Source organism: Clinocottus analis, unplaced genomic scaffold (genome assembly GCF_023055335.1).
Source record: "Clinocottus analis isolate CAN_PGR_092001 unplaced genomic scaffold, fCliAna1.0.p SCAF_15, whole genome shotgun sequence".
Lineage (NCBI taxonomy): Eukaryota > Metazoa > Chordata > Actinopteri > Perciformes > Cottidae > Clinocottus > Clinocottus analis.
Window position 1 is genome coordinate 10785860 of NW_027175876.1, and position 22042 is coordinate 10807901.

General features: G+C 40.2%; 3 protein-coding genes and 1 long non-coding RNA gene across 5 annotated transcripts; 3 read left to right on the forward strand and 1 right to left on the reverse strand.

The window, feature by feature from the left end:
• Window positions 1-2534: 2534 nt before the first annotated feature.
• abracl (ABRA C-terminal like) lies at window positions 2535-4647 on the forward strand. Its single transcript, XM_068576495.1, has 3 exons — window positions 2535-2612; window positions 3584-3649; window positions 4274-4647. The coding sequence occupies exons 2-3, from the start codon at window positions 3589-3591 to the stop codon at window positions 4456-4458; spliced, it is 246 nt and encodes an 81-aa protein (XP_068432596.1). The 5' UTR covers window positions 2535-2612; window positions 3584-3588; the 3' UTR covers window positions 4459-4647.
• Window positions 4648-8098: 3451 nt separating this feature from the next.
• On the forward strand, window positions 8099-16416 carry heca (hdc homolog, cell cycle regulator). Its single transcript, XM_068576843.1, has 5 exons — window positions 8099-8510; window positions 10657-11695; window positions 13139-13305; window positions 14754-14908; window positions 15879-16416. The coding sequence occupies exons 1-5, from the start codon at window positions 8369-8371 to the stop codon at window positions 16041-16043; spliced, it is 1668 nt and encodes a 555-aa protein (XP_068432944.1). The 5' UTR covers window positions 8099-8368; the 3' UTR covers window positions 16044-16416.
• mtif3 (mitochondrial translational initiation factor 3) lies at window positions 16335-20187 on the reverse strand. 2 transcript variants are annotated; one of them, XM_068576845.1, is made up of 4 exons: window positions 20079-20187; window positions 18720-19190; window positions 18015-18166; window positions 16335-17882 (listed from the first exon to the last, which is right to left on the reverse strand). In XM_068576845.1, exons 2-4 carry the CDS (start codon window positions 19177-19179, stop codon window positions 17634-17636), a joined length of 861 nt encoding a protein of 286 aa, XP_068432946.1. In that variant the 5' UTR covers window positions 19180-19190; window positions 20079-20187; the 3' UTR covers window positions 16335-17633. The 2 variants fall into 2 exon arrangements, with proteins under 2 accessions (XP_068432946.1, XP_068432947.1); XM_068576846.1 differs by having other exon boundaries at window positions 20121-20178.
• LOC137785528 (uncharacterized) lies at window positions 17301-21885 on the forward strand. The gene is made up of 3 exons (XR_011077512.1): window positions 17301-18141; window positions 18748-21529; window positions 21754-21885. It is a non-coding gene; the product is annotated as an uncharacterized lncRNA (long non-coding RNA).
• The last annotated feature ends 157 nt before the right edge of the window (window positions 21886-22042 follow it).

Consider the following 22042-nt stretch of genomic DNA (forward strand, 5'->3'; position numbering starts at 1 on the left):
GGATTTTTCAAATTAAAACACCGATTCAACGTGCATCACAGCCCAATTTAACCAAATTAATCATGGATTTCCCGGACTTCAAAATATCCAAAATATGTGTCATTAGTAAATCTTTTAAATAAAGATTAATTGTTGTTTTAAATGTTCATGGAAAGATTGCTAGGTGAAAGGGAATGTTGGTGGGATAAATACATGTATTCACTAAATTAATGAACATATTTCTAAGAGTATAACAATCTGTACATACAGCTGTCCAAAACCTTTGGGGTGTGGTGCAAAAGTATACATATTGCACCACATCATGCTCTATTGAGATCTGGACTGTGGAGGCAATTTGATGTCATTTGAACATTTCCATGTTCAGGGAAACAGTTATTATTGGAGTTTTGTGACATGATGCATTATTCTGTTGAAAGTAACACAAGATGGACAGGGATGCACATGGTCAGTAACAATGACCAAGTAGGCTGATGCACAATTAGTAACAAAGGCCCAACATGTGCCATGAAAATATCACCCACAACATTACACAACCACCAGCCTGAGCCACTGCTATGGTCGGGATGGATCCATGCTTTTATGTTGTTTTTGTCAAATTCTGACACTACCATCTGAATGTTGCAGCATAAATCAAGACTAATCAGAGCAGGCATTTTTTTATCCATCCATTATCTTCCACACAAGCAGCAAACTCAGCAGGCTCAACAGGGATGTCTTGATGCCCCTCCTGTGTCCACGTTTTTGAGATATATAATCTCTTGTGTTCTGGGTCTACCCTCTTACCCATTGGACGGGCCCTGAACTCCTTTGTTTCCTCACTCATTATGTACTGGTAATTCATTTCTTCAGTATACATTTATATACATAAAGGGTATATCAATTTGCCATTAACTCTACATTGGTGTATCTCGTTCTGTTTGTATTCTGCATTCATTGGGCCATGCTGAATTGTTGTACATGTCATTATTGAAATTTCCAAGAATCCAATCCTGAGCCAAAGAATAGTTCACCTCATCTCACATAATAGAATAACTGAAATGAAAATCGTTATATGTTCCTCTGCATTTGTCCTAAACATAATACTGTGTGGTCCTTTTGCACAAAGGACAATGAATTACCATGCAGTAATCTGCATACTAATTCATTGTCCTTTTACAGATCTGTGGCAACAGTAATTGGTAAACTGGATAGGCAGGAAAACAAAAAAGTCCAACAAAACACTTACCACCAGCGCATTGCTACTAACAGCCATGTGTTACAATCTCAGTTAGTCTATCATATTACTTGTGTACTAAACATGACCTAATCAATCAATGTTTCCATTAAATTTTGACAAAGCTGCATTGTTGTTGTTTTCTACTAACATGCAGACTACCATCAACAAATTAGAACTGAGTCCCAAAAGGTGTGTGTTAGTGCATGATACACATACATTTCTATGTTAAATTTCATGTTACATTGATGTGAGTGTAGATTTTTATTCATCCTTTGTCATTGACATTTCTTCTCCAGACCTCCACCATCAACAAACACCAACATAGAGCCAAATCGATGAGCTCAAATCATTCTCAGAATACAACACAACATGCAGTCTAAGGTCTCGGTAGTACATCCTATGCCTTCCGGTTGCCAATAAAAGACATCATTTTGAGCCTTTTTCTCCTTTTTTTCTCCTTTATATCGGATCCATGATGATGGATGATGATCGGGTTCACTGATAAGGCTGGCGGTTTTGCAAATGTTTTTGATGCAGTGCTGAATTGTTTACATTTTTAATAGGTTGTGGCATTTACACAATGCTCAATTGGTGCCCAAAATTGCTGCCAATAAAGTATCCCCCACACCATACGATTTGGATGGATCAATGCTTTCAAGTTGTTTACGACACATTCTGATGCTACTGTCTGAACGTTGCAGCAGAAATTGCTTTTCTGTGGCCAGGTCGCAGCAGCAGCAGGCCTAGCAGGCTCAGCAGGTTTTTACCAGAACATCTACCAAGCAACTTTTTCCAGGTCTTGACAGGCGCTGTCTATATCATTTCTCATGTTCTGGGTCTACCCTGGGTCTCTTACCATTTGGACATATCCTGAACTCACTTGCTTGTGTCAGTCAATTGTTATGTTATTAGAATCAAGATTAGATAAAAGGTAATTATATAGTTCAATGTCAAAGTCAGCTTTATTGTCAATTCTTCCATTTGTGCAAACATACAGAAAATTAAAAGTATGTTTCTCTCCAGTCCAACATAAAGTGAATTGTGATTATATCAACGTTATTGTAACATTTAATATGGTTTTGTATTTACTGAGATGCTTATTCTAATACTTTCTATTATAGCTGAAGTTATGGAAGACTCATTATCGGTCATAATTATTATGTTTTTACTATTATTAGTTTAAAAAACTGCCACAAAGCATTGGTGTTGCACCTTAAAGGTTGGTTTGTATTCCTCCATTACATTAAAGAAGAAGACGGATAAATCTCGGATTTCTTTGCACCGAGAATAAAGGGGAGGTTTCCGCGCAGACCCTGAACGCATCATCAAAATCCACCGGAGCCTATTCATTAGAAAGCCGTCCGTCATCTCATTAGAAGTCCAGACGAAATTAAAGGTAAATATATATATACATGTTAATGTAACATTTCATGTGGTTGTGTGTTTACTGTGAAGACATCGTTTTGCCACCACTCGTTGCGTCCGTCTCGCTGTCTGAAACTGCTCCGTCCTCCCTCACGAGATCATTTGTTGAACGTTAGAAGCTAACGTTACCGGCGAGCTCATAACTGATGCTCATTTCAACACTTTGTATTGTACCTGACGTCATGAAATACGCATTTGAACTGTAAACATCAACCCGCACTTGAGAATGACTGCACATCACTGAGGATGAATGAGTTACAGTGAGGATTTGTGCTCAAGGTAGCTAGCTGGAGTGCTAATCCACTCATTTCCGCATTCATGATCGCCGCCCTGTTCACGTTGAAGCTTGTTCTGTTTGATCTCCAGGCTGATGTTACTTTAAAGGCATGGCAGATGCTGGGGTTTTGTGTTTAAATGACTACAATTGCATTTTTATTAATGTATTGTTTATGTCAATCGCTTTCCTAGAACACGATACGTTTAGCTCCGAACTCATTTCTCTAATCTGTCAAATTTGGCACTAACCAAATATAATGATGAGGCTAAGCAAAATCAAGATTGTTCTTCTTTTGGGGGGTATAACTTTCCCCTTTTTGGTGAAGACTTTTTATTGTTTCTATATATATATATATATATATATATATATATATATATATATATATATATATGAGAGAGAGATTTATAAGAGTTGATTGATGGATTAAACGTATTCCACATTGAGAGATGGATTTGTATTAAAGAGTTATAAGGCACTGTTTATTTAAAGCAACAATAAATTAAAATGACACATTTCTGAATGGAGTTTGGTTTAGTGGTCTAATCCTGTAAAGAGAGGGTTATGTATCCGGACATTGAGTAATTCATGCTTTTCAGAAAATAAGTGGATTAAGTTCAAGCAAAAGTTTCATTTCATTGCTATATTTGTCTTGTTTTCCCTTTCAGCAACAATGAATATCAACCATGAAGTAGAAATGTTGGTGGAGGAGATTAATCGACTCGGCAGTAAAAGTGAGTTTGTGCTACGATTGTGTTTTGGAGGATGTGTTTCAAAGCTGAACAGTTTTGAAGTGGTTCATGCCTTTATTCTAATGAACCGTAAACATGCAATCATGTGATGTTGAGCAGTATAGTTCCAGCTCACTGCTCCTCGTGATGGCAACACAAACAGACAAACGACAAGCTCACGAGCCCTTTTGTCTCCAATAAACTCTTTAATAATGTTTACGAGCGCTAGGTAAAATATTAAAACTTGCAGCTGGTTCAGATGTGCTGCTTTTCTCAGTGTTTTTCCTTCATTTTTTGAAATTGTAAATTAAATATCTTTGGGTTCTGGATAATTTGAAGAGAATGCCCTTTCAACAGTTTTCTGACATTTTGTAGTCTAAACAATTAATTAAATAAATCTATAATAATAATTATATTATATATCAATACCTTAAGACACCATTAGTCGTACTCTTTATGTGTTTTCACCTGAACTACTTGAATTGGGTGACTCAAGATAAAATGGGTGGCTGGGGCTTACCTGGGGAAAGATTATAGCATAATACATGAATGTTCAAGTCATTATTACTTTTTAGATAATAATCTGTCCCATTTGGCATTAATTAATCAATCTGTCTCTTATACCAGATGCTAATGGTCAAACCAGCGTGAAGTTTGGAGTCCTATTTAATGACGACCGCTGTGCCAACATCTTCGAGGCGTTGGTGGGCACCCTGAGGGCCGCAAAGAAGAGAAAGGTGATCAATTTCGAGGGCGAGTTGCTGCTGCAGGGCGTCCATGATAATGTTGACGTCATCCTGCTCGAGGAATAAGACCAAAGTTGGTATCAGACGGTCTTCTCGCAACTTACTGATTCCTCAAAAATACCGAGCTTCTGCCGTCGACCGGCTTGTCACTGAGCTTCTGTTTTCAGTCATCTTCCGTCATGTGCAGGGCTCAGTATTTGAGTTTGACCAGATTAGATTAAACCGTACGGGCCCGGCCGGCATGTCTGCATATGATTTAATTTGATTTCACTTTGCCAAACAGTATCACAAAAAGTAATTTGAGAATATTTTAGGTTTCAGGGACTAAACAACAGCTACATTTATGGTTTCAGACAATAAGGAAAATATGTGTTTCTCTCCGTCTCAGGCGCTGCTGTTATCAACCACGGGTCTGAAATGTGATTTTGATACACTTCTAAGACTATAAACGCACAAATCAGGAATGTAGTTATCTGTGTAACACATTAAAACTCATTTTCTTTTGTTAATTATTGAAGAATTTACAGTTTAAGGTGGCTTTCACAACCAAATGCCTCTCTTGATAATATCAGTGTCGGAATGAAGGACACGCGGAGCAAGGCATTGACTTCTTTACATTTTTAATTCGAGCACTCAGACCTTGACATATTGTTTGTAATGGATACTTTTTCTGAAAGCTGCAAAAAAAAAAAAATCCCTTTATCAGCCTCAAGTGGCAACGGGAGCTAAGACATCAATACCAACAAAGCATATAATGTGTTTTTTTTTTAACATTTAATCCAGTTTATAAATAACTAAATATTGGATTTTGTCAGCTTTAAGAAAAATGCAGTGTTTCCACCAACAGTGTCACCAAAATATCGTTCCATTTATTGTTTACATGAGCCATTTCTACTACCTCTTGTGAACTTTGTAAAAAGACCTTCTTAGACCAGTGCTTTTGGAAATACAAGAACAATTCCTTCATAGAAACTACAAAGACAAGTGCATTTCAAGACAGACTTTTCCACCTTTTTGTACTCGATGCAATCTACGAGAGTAGTTTTTATTCCATCTTTTTACATGTGGTCAAAAGACTTTTTCCTGCGAAACAAAACTTGCCTTTTGTAAGAAACAGTTGATGAGCAAATGGCGAATGTATTTCTTGTGCAATTTCTATTAGTGTATAATAATTACAGGGTGATTGGTGCCAGATGCAAAAGATAAATTTGGTGTGTTTCTCAGGACCAAATCGAAAGAACCAAAATATGTTTAAATGTCCTGTAGCTGAAATGAGGTGTCTTATTTGTGACAGAAGATGTGCATTTATAGTTTTATTAGTTATTTTTTTTCAATTTTATTTGACCATTCTTTGTTCTGTACTGTAGCTCAAATAATGTAATACTTGCAGATCAGGTGCAATCAATTTGCCTGGTTTCCACAAGCATTCCCAGCTTTATATGGAGGCCCAAAATTAATATATAATATAAATGCTGACAAAATATGTAATGGGACATGAATTTGTGAAATAATCCAATTGATTTTTTTGAAATAATGAAAATCTGGCACTCATGATTCATTTTTCCCAATAGTATTTGAGGTACATTTGAATTTAACCTCAGTTGTTTTGTCAAAATGCCCCTTTTTATTTAATTTATATTTTCAAAATCCTACTGTTCAACAGTGAGGATTCTGCAGGGCAGATACAGCTACGTGATTGGGTGTTCACTCAGTCAGACCAAAGAAACAGCCAATCGCGTACCTGGCTCTGCGCCATCGTCTTGGATAATCACCTGAAAGACCAACAATCTCCAGATATTTGTCCTGAATGTAACACGTCATACTTGGCGGCGGTTGTGCTCACCTGCATAATTTCAGTATTCATATCACAATAACCACGCCTCATCTGCAAGTTTTATGAGAACCATTTCACGCTCACTGCTGTTGTATCAACCTAGCATTTTGTTTTCATGCTCAGGTGTTGGCTGTTTTGTTTCAGCTTGACTTGAATTATGTATTTTTTTGTTTTTCTAAACCCAATAGGAGATTGTGCTCTAAACAGCATTAGTGGATAAAAGAAATGTATAAATCAGGAAAACTGAATGAGCAAAATTGTATGCTGATTATGAATGAAGCTGAAATGTAGCCTTGAAAACAAAATGTAATCATTGGAATACAAAACAATGTAGGCTTAGGAAACGGTATGGAAATATTGGAGAAAAGCAAGAGTTGGGAAGAAACATGCTGCTTGCATCACTGTCATTTTGAATTGTCCTGCTGTGCGTTGCTCTGGAGTACGCTGATCATACATGCAAATTACAGCACAAGTTAACACTTACCAAGTGGAGAAAGATGTGATCAGAGCTTTGCCAATACCTCAAGCCATTTCTGTGAAGTTGTTGGCTTCCTGCGTGATGTGCGTCATTACTGTCTTTTTGTATTGGCAATAACACATTCCTGAAAGAATAAAGGGTTCTGTTACTGCGGAATAAACACAGAGGAATAAAACACTTGAAGCCTTTAACCTGCTTTGTGGTGTGTTTTGTGTCTCTTTGTGGTGTGTTTTTTTGTGGTTGTTTTGTCCCTTTTCACAGGCATGAGTCTTGTAAGATGTAGGAACGGCCTGAACATTTCCAGGAGAATTCTTTTCTTTTTTCCTTTGTCTTGTCATACTTTTCATTTACTCTGGTGTTCAAACATTTGGTTAATTTGAAAAGCCATTGATCATTACACATGTAAATTCTACATGTTTTAAGTACTGTTCTGCTGCAAAGCTCCTGTTACCTTGAGGGATTTTTTTTGGGATCACCGCTGGGCTGATGAAATGTGTGCTGTCGTAATGGCTAAATAAGACAGTGATGCTGCCCCACAGTTATGTGATACGTGTTTCTTCTCAACTTCTAATCTCAAAACTGAGGCTGCTGCTGTATTCAAGTGCAGTGGGATTATATTTTACCCATATACTATGGTAGATCATTTGTTGTATGTGATGGAAAAGAGACAAAAAAGTACTATGGTTGAATACAGTTTTGGTGTACATGTTCAGACTTTTTACTTCATTATATTGATCTGACAGCTGTCGTGACTGTTGCTAATTCAAATTTTACATTCAATACCTATTATGGCTTTCATAGAATATTAAGCATTTCTAAAGACTTACAACAGTAGATAAAGCAGCCTTAATTATCTCTACTTCACAATAGTAAAATGGTATTTAGCTAACCATCCAATGATACAATGTATCATATCAGAAGCTTACAGGGGACTTTTTCTTTTCAAGCATAATGCAATTTTTTCAGCATGAAGCAGTCATTCGAAGCACTCCAGCAATGCTCATACAATAATAATGAAATGTAATGTTTACAGCAAGTAAAAAGATAAATCAAAGACATACACATCGACATACAATAATGCAGGAGTTAAATATATAGGACTATAATATAATATTTGTATGGCATATAATGTTGACAGGTAATGCGTGCATGATTTTTCAACAAACAAAAAATACAATTGTATATATATATATCCCTGTGTCAAGAGATGTCGTCCTATTAACTTTCTTCTATCACTGGTAAACAAAATTAAATTATTAAAGATTTTAATTCAGAATTCAATTTACTTTTGAAGTCATAAAGTCCGAGCTTTCCCACAGGACCTAAAAGCAGCATCAATCGTTGACGGCCAGTTTGGGGGGCGTGGTCCCGTGACGTCAGGGGTAGAAGAAAACGGCAAAGCAGGAATCAAAACAAGAGACGGACACGCCTTCGTTCTTAAAGGTTATAGCAGCTTATATTGTATAACTGCTGCAGTCATAGCTGCATTAAACCCTGCCTGTCATCCACGAGGACACCAATAACAACAACAACACAAAGAGAAAGCACTGCAACAACAACAAAAAAGCACCACTGCAGAAATGGAGTCCACAGAAATGTCAGACAGCGTTGACAGCAGCCGTTGACAGAGGTCGAAAATAACACTGACGTCCGAATCCTGTACAATGCCCAACCAGAAGAACAACAAGGGAAAGAAAAGCAAACGCACGAACAGCAGCGGGGATGAGCAGGAAAATGGAGCCTGCGCCGCCGCAACAGGAGGCGCGGCCGCGGCGGCTGCTGCGCCCAGACACGAGCGCTCAAGTGGTAAGAGAGGAAGCGGACACAGATGTAGAAGTTTAGTGATGCTGCCTTCCTGCCAGGGGGAAGCTCGCTGTCTCGTGTGTGCGACTGTGACATGCATGCGCGGCGGCGTTGCAAAACGGTCTTACCTCTCGCGCCACTTCTTTCCAAGTGCAGAGCTGCACTGTGCCAAACTTCTACTGCCAAATGTATTGTTTTAATGGTTATTTGATTGTCTGCACGCACAGGCTGTAATGGTCGATCACGACTCGAGGCCTCGTGTGAATTGAGTGGATTGTGTTTGTTCGTTGTGTGTATGTTAGCCAGCAAGTAGCCAGTTTCATTGCAACCTGGGTTTGTGCAACGAGATGGGCAACTGTGGTTGTTTTGGTGCAAGAGGATTGCGGGAACAGCAGGCAAAGAAGTTGCGATATTCCTAAAACAGGTGTTGGTTTGTGTGTCTGTTGTTTGCAGAATTGAAGAGCAGTGTGTGTGTTTTCGTAAATAGTCTTTTAGTCTTGTTTTTACATGTTTGAATAGCACCCGAAACGCAAAATACCTTTAAATTGTCGGATTTATTAATGGAATTTGGCGTCTCGAGCTCTTCTTGGAAATTAACTCGTATCACATGGAAATGGTACTCTTTGTTGACATATATGGACCCAGTGAGTCTTAATGCAGTGCTTCTTTGAGCGTTAGTAATGCCTGTTATACGTTTGGTGTCGGGCCTCAGCTTTCTCTTCCTGAAGTGCACCTTGTCTCCACAGTTTTTGGTTGTGGCCTTTCCCAAAGGGTAATACTGACAACTCACCACTTGTCTGCGCACTGAGTTCAACTTCCCCCAGACTCACAGCAGCTAAAAAGAAAAGCTGACCCGCTGCTTGACTCCAACAGACCTGGATTTGAACCTCAGAACATGAGCAGGTTCTTGCACTTTAGATCTTGGTGGTCTTCTGAGTCACTTTATCACATTGTTGTTACACTTTTAATATAGATTTATAAACGATATTGCTGTAGAAAGGCATAAATGCACCACAGTTAAATGAATATTTATATTTTAGAGGCGTTAAGTGTACTATACTGAATTATCTTTGGGTGTGGAAAGGACACAATAAGCTATTGGAATACACCTCCCATTTAAAAAAAAATATTTTCTTTCATTATATTTCCCCAAATTAATCGATTAACCACGTAAATAATCATCAGATGAGTCTATATCTGCAGCCCAAAAATGATATGTTTTATTTCTTTTCTTTTCAGGACAGTAAAGTCAGTAAAATTAAAAAAATAAATAAATAACTGAGGTTGTGGGGTTTTCTGTCAAAGCAATAAGTTACAGTATTTAAAGCAGAACTCAATGTGGAACTTAATCAGTTTTATCCACTTAATGCACAGGGCTAAATGTTTTCCCCCACTTTGTTGGCTTTAGAGGGTGAAAGAAAAGTGCTGACAATGACTGTACCGGAAAAGGTACACACACACACACACACACACACACACACACACACACACACAGCTATTTCTCGTAGAGAATGAGTGCCCACATTTACTTGAGTCACATCCAGACTTGATAGTTGGCAGAGCTTGAAAAGAGACGCTCACAGGCTTGGATGGCCTAGTTGAATTTCATAATGTTCACCCCATGTTGTGTTGTTGATATGAAACTTATGATGGAGAGATTGCTTTAATGGTTCCGTTGTCTCGGACAAAACAACACATTTCAAAAACATTTAATGGTTGTAGCTTCTTTAATGAAATAATGTATCTGTCTGATGTTATTGGAAGTTGATTATCTTTGTTTTTTTTGGATAATTGAAGACGTCAGCAGGGACATGTTTTGAATCTATTTTTTGATGTTTACTAATTAGACCAAGCAATTTTATGATTGATCAAAAAAGTAAGAGGCATATTATTTGATCATAAAAAAATAATCACGAGCTGAGCCATGAATTTAAAAACATTTGGGATTTGGACTGAGAAAATTGGCCCTTTCAAGAGGCTACTCATTTTTTCCACCCACAATTTATTCAAATGCTTAATCAAAAAAGTAATTAACCTTGAATGGACAATGTGGCATAGACTCAGCGAGATATTACACATGTATGACTTGAATAAATTCTGTGTAATGAGAACACAACTAACTAACCCCCTCCGGTCTCCACTCATCCAGAGGGCCAGTGTGCGACCCCTCTCGGCTGCAGCTTCGCTCGTCCCATCGACCTGGAGAAGGACGACTACCAGCGCGTGGTCTGCAACAGCGAGCTCTGCCCTTACGGCAACTGGATGCACCTGCAGTGCTTCTACGAGTGGGAGAGCTCCATCCTCGTCCAGTTCAACTGCATCGGCCGCGCGCGGTCCTGGAACGAGAAGCAGTGCAGGCAGAACATGTGGACCAAGAAGGGCTACGACCTGGCGTTCAGGTTCTGCTCTTGCCGCTGCGGCCAGGGCCACCTGAAGAAAGACACCGACTGGTATCAGGTGAAACGTGTGCACGACGATCGCAAGAAGAAGCCCACGGAGAGGAGCAGGAACGGGTCCAGTGGGGGGTCTGCAGGGCCCGGGGACGGGCTTTTTGACGAGCCCAAGAGAAGCAAGCTACCAGGGGCGGCGGGTTTAGGAGGAGGTAAACTACCCCTCCGGGCTTCTAGTCAGGACTTACCTCGGAGGCAATCAATGGACCGTCAGAACTCTACTGAGCGAGGAGCAGCAGGAGGACTCCCGACAGGAGGACTCTTTTCTCTGGGGCCTCCTCAGAAGTCGCCATGTGACTCCCCGGGGCAGTCTCCCCCAGCTGGTTTCCCCTTTTCCCCCACTGCTATCCTCGGAGCGGCAGCTGGAGGGGCGGGGTTGCGAGGTTCCCGTCAGCTGGGGGAGTTCTTCAAATCAGCCGTCCACATGGACGCGCAGAGGAAACACCTGTTGGTCGCGGGAGCGCTCGGTCGCGGCTGCTCGATGGGCGCTTCCGGCGGCGGAGGAGCTCACCTCGACCCCGGGTCTGGGATCCCCCTGCCGCTGTCCTTCGCCCTCCCGCTCCACCACCGGCTCACCACCGGCGGCGCGGGTGACGGCGCGCACTCTCACCCGGTGCAGTTCCTGAGGAGGCTGGACCTCTCGGAGCTGCTCACCCACGTCCCTCGACATAAACTCAACACCTACCACGTCCGCATGGAGGACGATGCCCAGGCGGGCCAGGGGGAAGAGCTGCGCAGGTACACCGCAAAACATGTTTCCTTTCTGCCTCAAAATGTGAGTTAACTGAGCTGATGTTCAGTATTCAGTTCAGCGATGCCTCATGAGTTGGTTAAATATAACTGGTGGAGTTAAGTTCACTGGATACGAATAAACACGTTTGACCGATGAGAGATGTTAAGTGGAGTCAATAACTTTTTAGTTACAATCAGACTTGCTTTATGTTGCATTTCTCAGGTTACAAGTCAGTTATGAAGGGTAAGACGTGTTTGGCTGCTGCTTCTGGAGTTTCTGTTGCACGAAAGTTGAAGTGGGAAAAAGTCTGAGATTGATTCCAGCCTTCACCATGGCTCAAATTGTTTTCATTATTATGAAAATAAATCAACTATGACTGAACTCTACATGGAATAAAGACACACAGCGGGTTCTCCTTATAGAGGTTTTCTTCAAACTACACAACAGTGGACTCTCTGGAGAGTCAAGCAGTGCATGCTGGGAGGTCTGACTAAATGCTGATGACAATGTTTCACAACACAAGGTGTCATATTTAAATGAGTTGTTTTGTCCAACCAACAGTCCCAAACCACACATGAGCATGTGTTTGAATCTAATTAACTTGAAAAGTAAAATATAAGATGAAAAGATTATTCCACTTCCCCTTTCTTTTACACGGTATAATACGACATAGAACGTAACATTGCATTTGTTAAGTGGTCTTACTCTCGCGGTGTGGTTTTTGTTATAAAACCAGATTTGCTTCGTCACATAGTTCAATATCTGATAAACATACCACGTAAAATACATTTTAATGTTAGTGATTTAGTAAAATAACTTATTGCAGGAAAACAACCACTGCATTCTGATTCACATTTTACACATACAATGAAATAAAATATTATTGAATTCAAAATTAGTAAAGGCAGTGAACATGTATTTCATTGCCTTGCTAAGGCAATGAACATTTATTTATAATGCTCATTTTAGTGGCAAAACAATTCAACTTGTACATTAAACATAAAAGGCATTGATATGAGTGATGTGAAAGAAAAGCAATATAGAGAGGATTTAACAAATATAATCAATCAAATGAAAAATAAGCAAATTATAAAAGATTAAATGCAGCTGTTTCAGTTTTTATAGAGATCTGTGAAGACACCATGTAATAGCTTCTTTAGTTACTACTCATTGAAAAACACATATGAAAGAATACTTAATATTATTCTGCTGTTAATCACCTTAATCTCTCACGGTGTGAGACCTCCACATGTTATTAATCTAACCTTCACAACGTCACCAGTTTCAGCCTCAAAGGTTGGCACACAGACAAAACTACTGGCTGGATTGATTCTGTTGTTTATGAAGACAACTGTGATGAAACCAGAAGAAATGTCACGTAAATCTGCCAGAGGACCATTCAGTGCAGCGGAGCTGAAGTTGTTGTTTCCGCCCGTGTTGTCCTGTAGGTTCATCCTGTCAGCCCTCAGCGCGAGCCAGAGAAACGTGGTCAACTGTGCGCTGTGCCACCGAGCGCTGCCTGTGTTTGAACAGTTTCCTTTGGTGGACGGGACTCTGTTCCTCAGCCCTTCACGTCACGACGAGATTGAGTACGACGTCCCCTGCCACCTTCAAGGTCAGGCCCGGTTTCAAGAGCACGGCGGTTGATACAAACACTTCAAGCTACAGATAATAAGAATAACCTTTTGTCATATTTGCTCAAACTCTCAATATACCCCAAAAGCAGGTTCCTCTGCCTCCTTTTACTGATCCTAACTGCAACAAGAGTCTCTAAAAGATGTGGTCCGACGTTCATAGTGCCCAGAGGATAATTCCTACCGACTCCTATGAACCTCTGACTTTTTCTCTTGAACAACCATGAGGTTGAATTTCTCAAATGCTACTTGTATGGATTGCCTTAAAATTAGCTACAGGCATGTTTGGTTCCCAGAGAATGAATTGTAATAACATTTATGATTCTTTTACTGTACCCCATTGGTTCACTATTTAAATTCGTCCTATACTTAGTTTCATGAACAAATATATGCAAAATTGTATTTCCATCAGCCTCACCTCAACTTTGAGTTTAGAGCTAATCAGCGAATATAAAATGCTAAACTAAGGAGATGATGCTGACGTTAGCATTCAGCCTGTAAAACCTCACAGAAAACTAAAATTACCATTTGTGAATTATATAAAACATGTTGAAGCTCTTTACGTTATGTTCAATTTGTATTGTTGTATTATTGCTTTCTTTCCTACAAAGAGAAATTACAAACTGGTTAATCCATCAATAAGCTCAGTCCACATTGTGAATATAGACATAAAGGTTTTCCCACATGAATGTGAATTAGCAGGCCGGCCGCATGAAGCTCCTTTGATGTTTTGGCCAACAAGCTTTGATATGGGGCTTGATATGCATCAATATGAAAGGATTATTTATTCTGTTTTTCATGCTTTGTGTCAGGCCGAATATAAATGTTGGCTAAAGAGACGTGAACCGTGCCGGGCAGTTAAACACTGAGGTGTCATTAAAATCTGTTTGCTTATAGCCAAGACCTGCTCGGCCTTACGAGGCAGAAGAGCTTCATTTTGCCTTGTTTTTTAATGAGAAACTTTGCAGGGACGTATTTTTACATGTTCACCAAACAAAATGGTGACTCTCTGTGTGATTGGTTCTGAATGCATTTGTGTTTCCATGGGAGTTGGAAGGTAAGCTGCATTGCATTTGCTCCATAGCTTCAAATAGGTTCAAGGCTCTTGTTGGGTAGCATAGATTTAAAAAGTAACACGCTGATTTTGAGGGGCTCGTTTGGCATTCACACATAAATTATACAGAGCCAGGAAGGTTTCATGTTGGTACCTGCCAGGTGGAGGATCTTTGAGGATGCGATCACTTCATTAGCTTAGTCTCCGGTCTCCATACAATATGACATCAACCTGTTATTCTTCTCGCATGCACTGTAGAAGCGTGACAATGAGCCATGAGGGCAATCCGGAGTTTGTTATTTTTCTATTTTCCTGGTTGATTATCCGATGACCCGTCTTGTTGTTCTTTAAACTGTACTTCTTTATTGCTAACAGGCAGGTTGATGCACCTCTACGCCATCTGTGTGGACTGTCTAGAAGGCGTCCACAAGATTGTCTGCATCAAGTGCAAGTCACGCTGGGACGGGAGCTGGCACCAACTGGGCACAATGTACACCTACGATATACTGGCTGCTTCCCCGTGTTGCCAGGTAGAAACGGATTTCTCTGACTACTATCACACGTGTCTTCGGGTAAATGGCCAGGGAAACAGTGGTACTCTCCAATGCTCTCGCTTCATCCACCACCACAAGTTAAGCTGCACTAACGGCGGTCAGTCGGTCCACAAACATTTCCCCACCCACAGATTTTGCCCGAGGAGGCGGAAATTTGGCATGGAGGTCACGCGTTATGACCTCCTATTGTGAATTTGCACATGTTAATGACAATGGACTAAATTAAATGTGAAATTTGAGGCGTCACTCGTAGTGGCGAAGCAAGAGAATGATCTTGTTCATGTCTTTCAGCTCATTGTTTTGGGTTTTCTGGCCTGCAACTTCTCAGTTTCGGTTCAGTCTCTCATCAACCCACAGCAGGCAAAAACTGTACACTACACACTCGTCGCCAAACGGCAGACAAACTCAGTTTAACACGAGCTGGTGAACAGAGTGGAGCATTGAGAGAGCAACAAAAGAGGCAGAAGAGAGTGAATATTGGACCAGAAACGACTTGCTGAGTGTTGTGGTTGCTCTGCCATACGTACATAAAGGTACGAACACTAAAATAGTTGTTGAGGTTCTCAAATGAGACTATGCAGCACACTAGATATCAAATTTGCTTTGTACAAAAGAATCGTGAATTATAGATCCGACTAAATTAGAATAGTCAGGTTCAATTCTGTCTTGCTTTTAGTTTTGGCTCCAGCCATACAGACAGTGCACATAAAGTTGGTAAAAGCTTCAGGCTGAGTCTGAACTTAGCAACAGCTAGTGCAACTCGGGTCATCGCTGCTTCACCAGAGCTGACGAGCACCGTGAGCTGCAGTTGAGAGCTCAGAACAGAGTGGAGCTTTGGGTCGAGATGGTTTTTTTGTCACACGTTCTGAACTTCCACAGCCAAATCTTGTACGGCATTAATTCAACGTCCTCTGAAGTGACCTGCGACCTCCCTGTGTCTCCTCAGGCTCGTCTCAACTGCAAGCACTGCGGAAAGCCGGTGGTGGACGTCCGAGTCGGGATGCAGTACTTCTCGGAGTACAGCAACGTCCAGCAGTGCCCTCACTGCGGCAACCTGGACTATCACTTTGTGAAACCGTTCTCCTCCTACAAAGTACTCGAGGCTTATTGACAAATGCTGTCCATGCAGGCTAGTTAAGCTGCTTTCGATCTCAATTTTGTAAACACAATCTAGGAAAGATTTTATTTTTGGGGATTTTATGCTTTTAAGTTCGCTCTTTTTGGTTTATTTTTTATGTATAGAAAAAAGTATGACTCTAGTTTTCAAAAAAAAAAGAAAAAGAAAAAAAAAAGTTCCAAGACAGTGTATCTCAACAGTTAGAGAAAATGTGTTGATAAAGTGTGAAAGTGGCACATCAGTCAAGCAACACACTTATCTGTGAGAAATGAATGTACCTGTATGCCAAAATTGCTTTTATTTAATTTTTTTTTTTTTTTTACCAAAAAAACTTCAAGCTGAATCTCAAATAAAGCAGAGAAAGAAATGCGTTTGTGCTGGTTTGATATCTTCATCCCATGTATAAAACGTATATTTCACTGATGATCTAAATATGTTTCAACTGATTATTATTAGTATTAGTATTAGGAGATCATCATTATCATCATCATCATCTAGCTGGTCTGAAATGGTCACAAGTAGGTCAACAAAATCTATGAAATCCACTTGTCCTGTGCCGTCAACCTAAAACAAAACACATTCATCACATTTTGTGTACAATCGTCACATGAAGACTCAAAACCCATCTAGTCACAAACATCTGGTCCGTTCATGTTACATTAGCAGACAGGACAAGGGCCCGTGTGGATCTATGGATCTATTGGCAGAAGATCACTAGATAACTATAGCCTGAGGTAATGAGAGCAAAAGCTAACTAGCTGACCAGTTAGTTTGTGCAAATGTAGAAGTGAATGCAGAATATAAATATGGGGCAATAAACATTTAACACTTCACTCTTCTTTTGCATAACATGTTGGGCCGTGTCTACTACCGAACACTTTACGAAGTACACTTCAATACAGAGCACTTGTCGCTGATAAGCGCTGTATCAAATGGAGCACTTACGTTCACCAATTGGCGGAAGTGACAGACACAAATCTGTTCGCGGCACCCGCGAAATTAAGCCGGAAGTGACGTCCGCAAATCTGCTCGCGATACCCGCGAAACTAAAACTGATAAAATGAACGCACTTCTTACCCTATTTTTGTCCCTTGTGTTACCTCTTTCTCCAACCAAAGTGGAAACTGAGACACGCCCACAATCGCGGCAGAAGGATATAAATAAATTAATGACAAGCTGGCGGAAACGGCTCCTCCTCTTCCGCTACGTAGCCAAGATGGCGCCCGTTTAGTGCGAGTAGTGTCCATCGTTTTACACTGAATTCTTTGACCGTTTGCAGCGCGCCATCCGGGTACTTTTCAGTGCACCGAATTCTACTAGTCAGTGTGGCGCCCTAAGCACTGAAAGTCAGTGCTCCAAGTGCGCAAGTGTTCGGTAGTAGACACGGCCCAGGTCTCAGAGTAGCTCGGCTACCTGTGACTCTTTCAGAGGGCTGACGGTTATTCCCTTTGGCTGGATGCGTTATTGTATCGAATCCTTAACGCAATACACGACGAATGGAGGCAGATGAAGGAATCTCCACCAAACTGTAACATTTAGGCACAGACTTTAATTAGTTATCAGAATGTTTTTATTTCCAGCAGATTACTGCTGTATAGTCCCTTCTGTTGTGTCTGTGTTGCTAACAGGAGGGGCAGGTGTTTCGGTCTCAGTGAAACTGGAAGTTGAGTCGTCAGTCTGCGGAGCTGCATCCTGATTCTTCTGTTTTAGCTCCTTGGCTGAAGGCGGTCGGAGGATGCACATGGCTGCTTGACCGTCACGTATGACTTTGGGTTTAGAAACAAATCCGACCATCACCTCCATTTGTTGCACTATCTGCTCCAGAGTTGTGTCCTGTGGAAGAACAACAAAAAAATGTTGGGATTAAAAAAACATTAAAGTAGGATAGATGAAAAGAGTTGAGCGCAAGAGCTAATTTTTCTCCTTCTGGAGTCTTCATTGTTCCAATCTATTGTCTCTCCTCACCAGGTCGACTGCAGGTCCCCTGCGTCCTGATCGCAGAGTAATTCTAACATGGTTCTTCTTCTCCAGCCAACTCTCCACTTGTTTCATCTTGGTGGCCAGATCGTGATCTCCGATGACGGATGTAAAGGTGAGCTCTTTCACCTGCATGGGGGCTGTGGAGAGAATACATGAGTTTCATCACATTGGACTGTGTGAACAACATGGTTTACTTTCTGTAGAGATCTGTTGAATACTGAAGGCACCCAGATGTAACTGCCAGGTTGCAGGTAAAGCGTTATTTCAAAAGGTTAGAGCCTCGTTTTAAGAAATATTTTGTGTAGATCCTATTTGGAAATCGTTGAATCAATACTTCTTCATCAGAACCAAAGACTACTTGTCAAGGTTGTGCTGTATGTCTATTACAACATTGCTTGCCAACATTTTGGGCCTTGTGACCCTTTAAAATGAGAGAACGTCTATCTGTGACCCTTCAGTTTACATATCATTATAAGCTATGTTTCTACCTTCTCGAATTGCCTTCTTGTATATGTTTCGAGAGCCCAGAGGAAGTAAAACATCCTGGTATTTACTAAGTAAAAAGCAAAGATCTGAGAAATATCATCTTTTGGTCTTCCTAACTTCATAAACATCTTATAACCCCCCAGGCTGGGAAACACTGAATTACACTAAAAACCTATTTTGGGTCCCTGCCAGGAAACCACATACCTGCTTTTGCTTTCTGCTTCTCCCTCAGTTTCATCTGCTCTTCGTGGATCTGTGTGCCGCTCATCAGCCGGTAGATGGGGGGATCTTTGCTTTCACTGAGCAGCACCAACTTGAGGCCCCGCTCGTCCATGATTTTGATCACATCTGCACGGTGCTTGGTACCCAGGTTCTCGCCTGTCTCACTTATCACCTGTATCTGCCGGTGTGGGATCTTACGGCCAACAGCGCTGATTGTGGCATGAGCTTTGGGATCATGCTTGTTTTTCTTCTTTGGTGTGAGAGTCTGTTCTGTATCGTCTACAGCTGTGGAGAATGGAGACCATCTCCAGGAGGAAGCAATGACATTTGATCTCTCACCGGGTGTGGTAAATCTTGATGCTGCTGTCCAGTAGCCTCGACTGCCACCATACACAGCTCTCGCTGTATGGCTCAGCATCCATCTCACACAACCTGCTGACATATTCTAGATTTCTTTTTTCAAAGAGAGGTAACAATTAAGGTTCCATATTTGATTATGAAAATATGCATACATCACAAAAAGGCCATAACTAAGAGGTGAATGTTTGTCATGTATATGACACATATACAACCATTATTAGCCTGCTTTCTCTTTGTTTTCTCTGGCCTCTGCAGGTATTTTAAGTAACGCCTTATAGGCACATGCAAGTTGGTCACCTTTTGGCGTAAACCTGAATTAAAAATATGACTTAGTTATGCATTTCCTTTCGTACTTTACGTGCTAGGTAAGCCTGAAATTACACACACCTCCAAATAGATGTTGACTTAAATATCATTTCTGCATCATCAGAAGCATCTTGTTTGTATCAGCAGCCAGTTCATACATTTGTGACATAAGACCCGCCCCCATTGAAACATCGTCCAATTAAAGTTGGGCCCTTCCTAAATTGTCACAGCACACGCCACAAATAAGACATTTTTAAACCTTCAGAGTCCACTAGGATATATTTACTTATTGATTTACTTTTGGAAGTGCAACACATTTTCTCGTTTTCATGTTCACCACGCGGCTTTCAGACAAGCGTCTGCAGGTTAAACACTATGACCACGACAAGCAAATTGCATAAAGATAACATTTCATTAAAAGTTCGTCAGGAACGTTATGCCGAAGTGACGAGTAAGCTTTGGTCAATTCATAAAATACCTTGCAGTAAATGTCTTGTGCTGCACTTGGGGTGTAAATACCTGGTCAACATTAAACTGTAAGATATCAAATAGGAGTCTGGCGTTGACCAGAGAACTGTTTACAGTCCTCTTGGCAGCGTTGATTTTGTGCCTAACGTCTTTGAAACAATACCGTTTGATTTATAAAAGACCACTGTAACAGTTGTCGTGTATTACCTTGTTTTCCAATTGTCTACTGCTGTTGTGCGGTTTACTCACTGTCGATCAATGTCGTGTATTCACACTGCAGGGTGACTGTTGAGTCTTCTTCCGCCATGCTCTTCTTCAGTCTAGTTGACAGAGAACAGCAAATCCCCGATGCTGCCCTCTGCTGGACAAAGCTGGACACGTCGTTACTTCATTCAAGGGTCAGTTCACCCAAAGTACAAAAGGGCACGCACCATACATTCTTATTTGACATATTACCATCCAGGTGGTTGAAGCTTTATTTTGCACAGGTTTTTTTTACATACATGTCGGTCTATCCACCCTGATGCAATGGAGGCGAACAAAATGTAACTAATTGTTTGATTAGTAGACTACTGTAGCTTCCCAGGTTACACATAGACTATTTTTAGTTAAGGAGCAGTGACTTCCTGAATTAAAAAATAAATACAAAATATGTTGATTTTAGCACCTTTTAACTGTTGCTTTGGTTATTTGGTACGACTTTTAGCAGTTTGTTGTCTTTGTGTTGTTGTCATGTATTGTGTATTCATGTATTGTGTATCAGCCCATTCCTTATAAATTGCTTTCATTGCTATTTCATTTTTTGGAACATTTGGCACAACTTGTTTCAAAGCGATGACATCATTTGTATGTATTTGAGCTGTAGGATGCTTGTCATTGATTTGCTGACAGAATTTTAATGTGAAATAGATGAATTACTTTATTTGGCCCAATTTGTACTTTATTATTTGTTTCGTGTTTAGTAAGTTTAGCTTATTTTACTTTCAGAAAAAACCCTTTCCAAATGCAATTAAAACTGAGTGTAAAGATTATAATTTAAATATTTTCCAGTGATTATACTTTTCTCTGGAACAATTACCATTTACTTTACATTATAAACATGAGAAAAGAACTCATGAGCACATTAACACAACCCTTGTAAGATATATTCTTGAGGATGTGTTTGAAGGACAAGGTAAAGAGTAAATAAAAGGCCAATTCATACATTTTTACTTTACGCTAACAATGATGATTTCCCCCCATCTACTGTGCGTCACAGCCATCATTCATTTCTTGAATTCTGTTTTGTCCTTATTGGATATTCATCAAAACAAAAATTAGTTTTGGTTATTTTGTATATTTCCTGGAGCCGTCTATTTGCAAAACAAAATTCTGTCAGCGGGCAGCTATGCAAAGTCAGTGAGGCAACATATGCAGTGTCCAAAGGGTTCAGTTGTTCCTCCTCAGTGCTTCAACGCCACTCCAACCACAGAAAGGTAAGAGTTGACATACTTTTGGCTGATAAACTGTGTGAAACGTACTTCAGAATTAAACCTGCGAATCATTATATGAAGCAGGGAATAGATCACGCGTCCTGACAGAGAATTATTGCCATCAACACAACATGAACTGGACCACTTGGGTTTTGTTTGTGGGCCTTCTGTGGATTTATCCTGTTTGTAAGTAATCAAAATCTCCAAATAATAACATCTAGTAACCTCTAGTAGTCTAGTAACATACTGCATCTATACCTATATTGCATATCTACATATCATATTGCATTATTCTCATAAGGAATTACTTTTTTTCCCGAAGATCTATTATGTTTAATATAATGTGTCAACATATTGTGTGAAGAATAGTTAATAGTAATTTGGTTTAACTTGTTATCTCATTTATTAAGGTATTTTAGCCGGTGGAAAAATTGATACTGCTCAGGACCTCCGACGTTGTTTGAAGAACACAACACATTTTGTTATTGCTGATAACTTCAGCGGCTTCATCTCTACAGAGAATCAATGGAATGGGAGTGAGTTTCAACCTTTTAATTACAGTAGCTGTTGATTGGGAACAAAACTAAGTCTAGGAGCAAAGGTGCAACTTTACAGCTTTATTTATGTTTTTAAAATGATAAAATACCAATATATCTTAAGCATGGCGTCCATCTGACTCGTACATGTAGATCAATGATA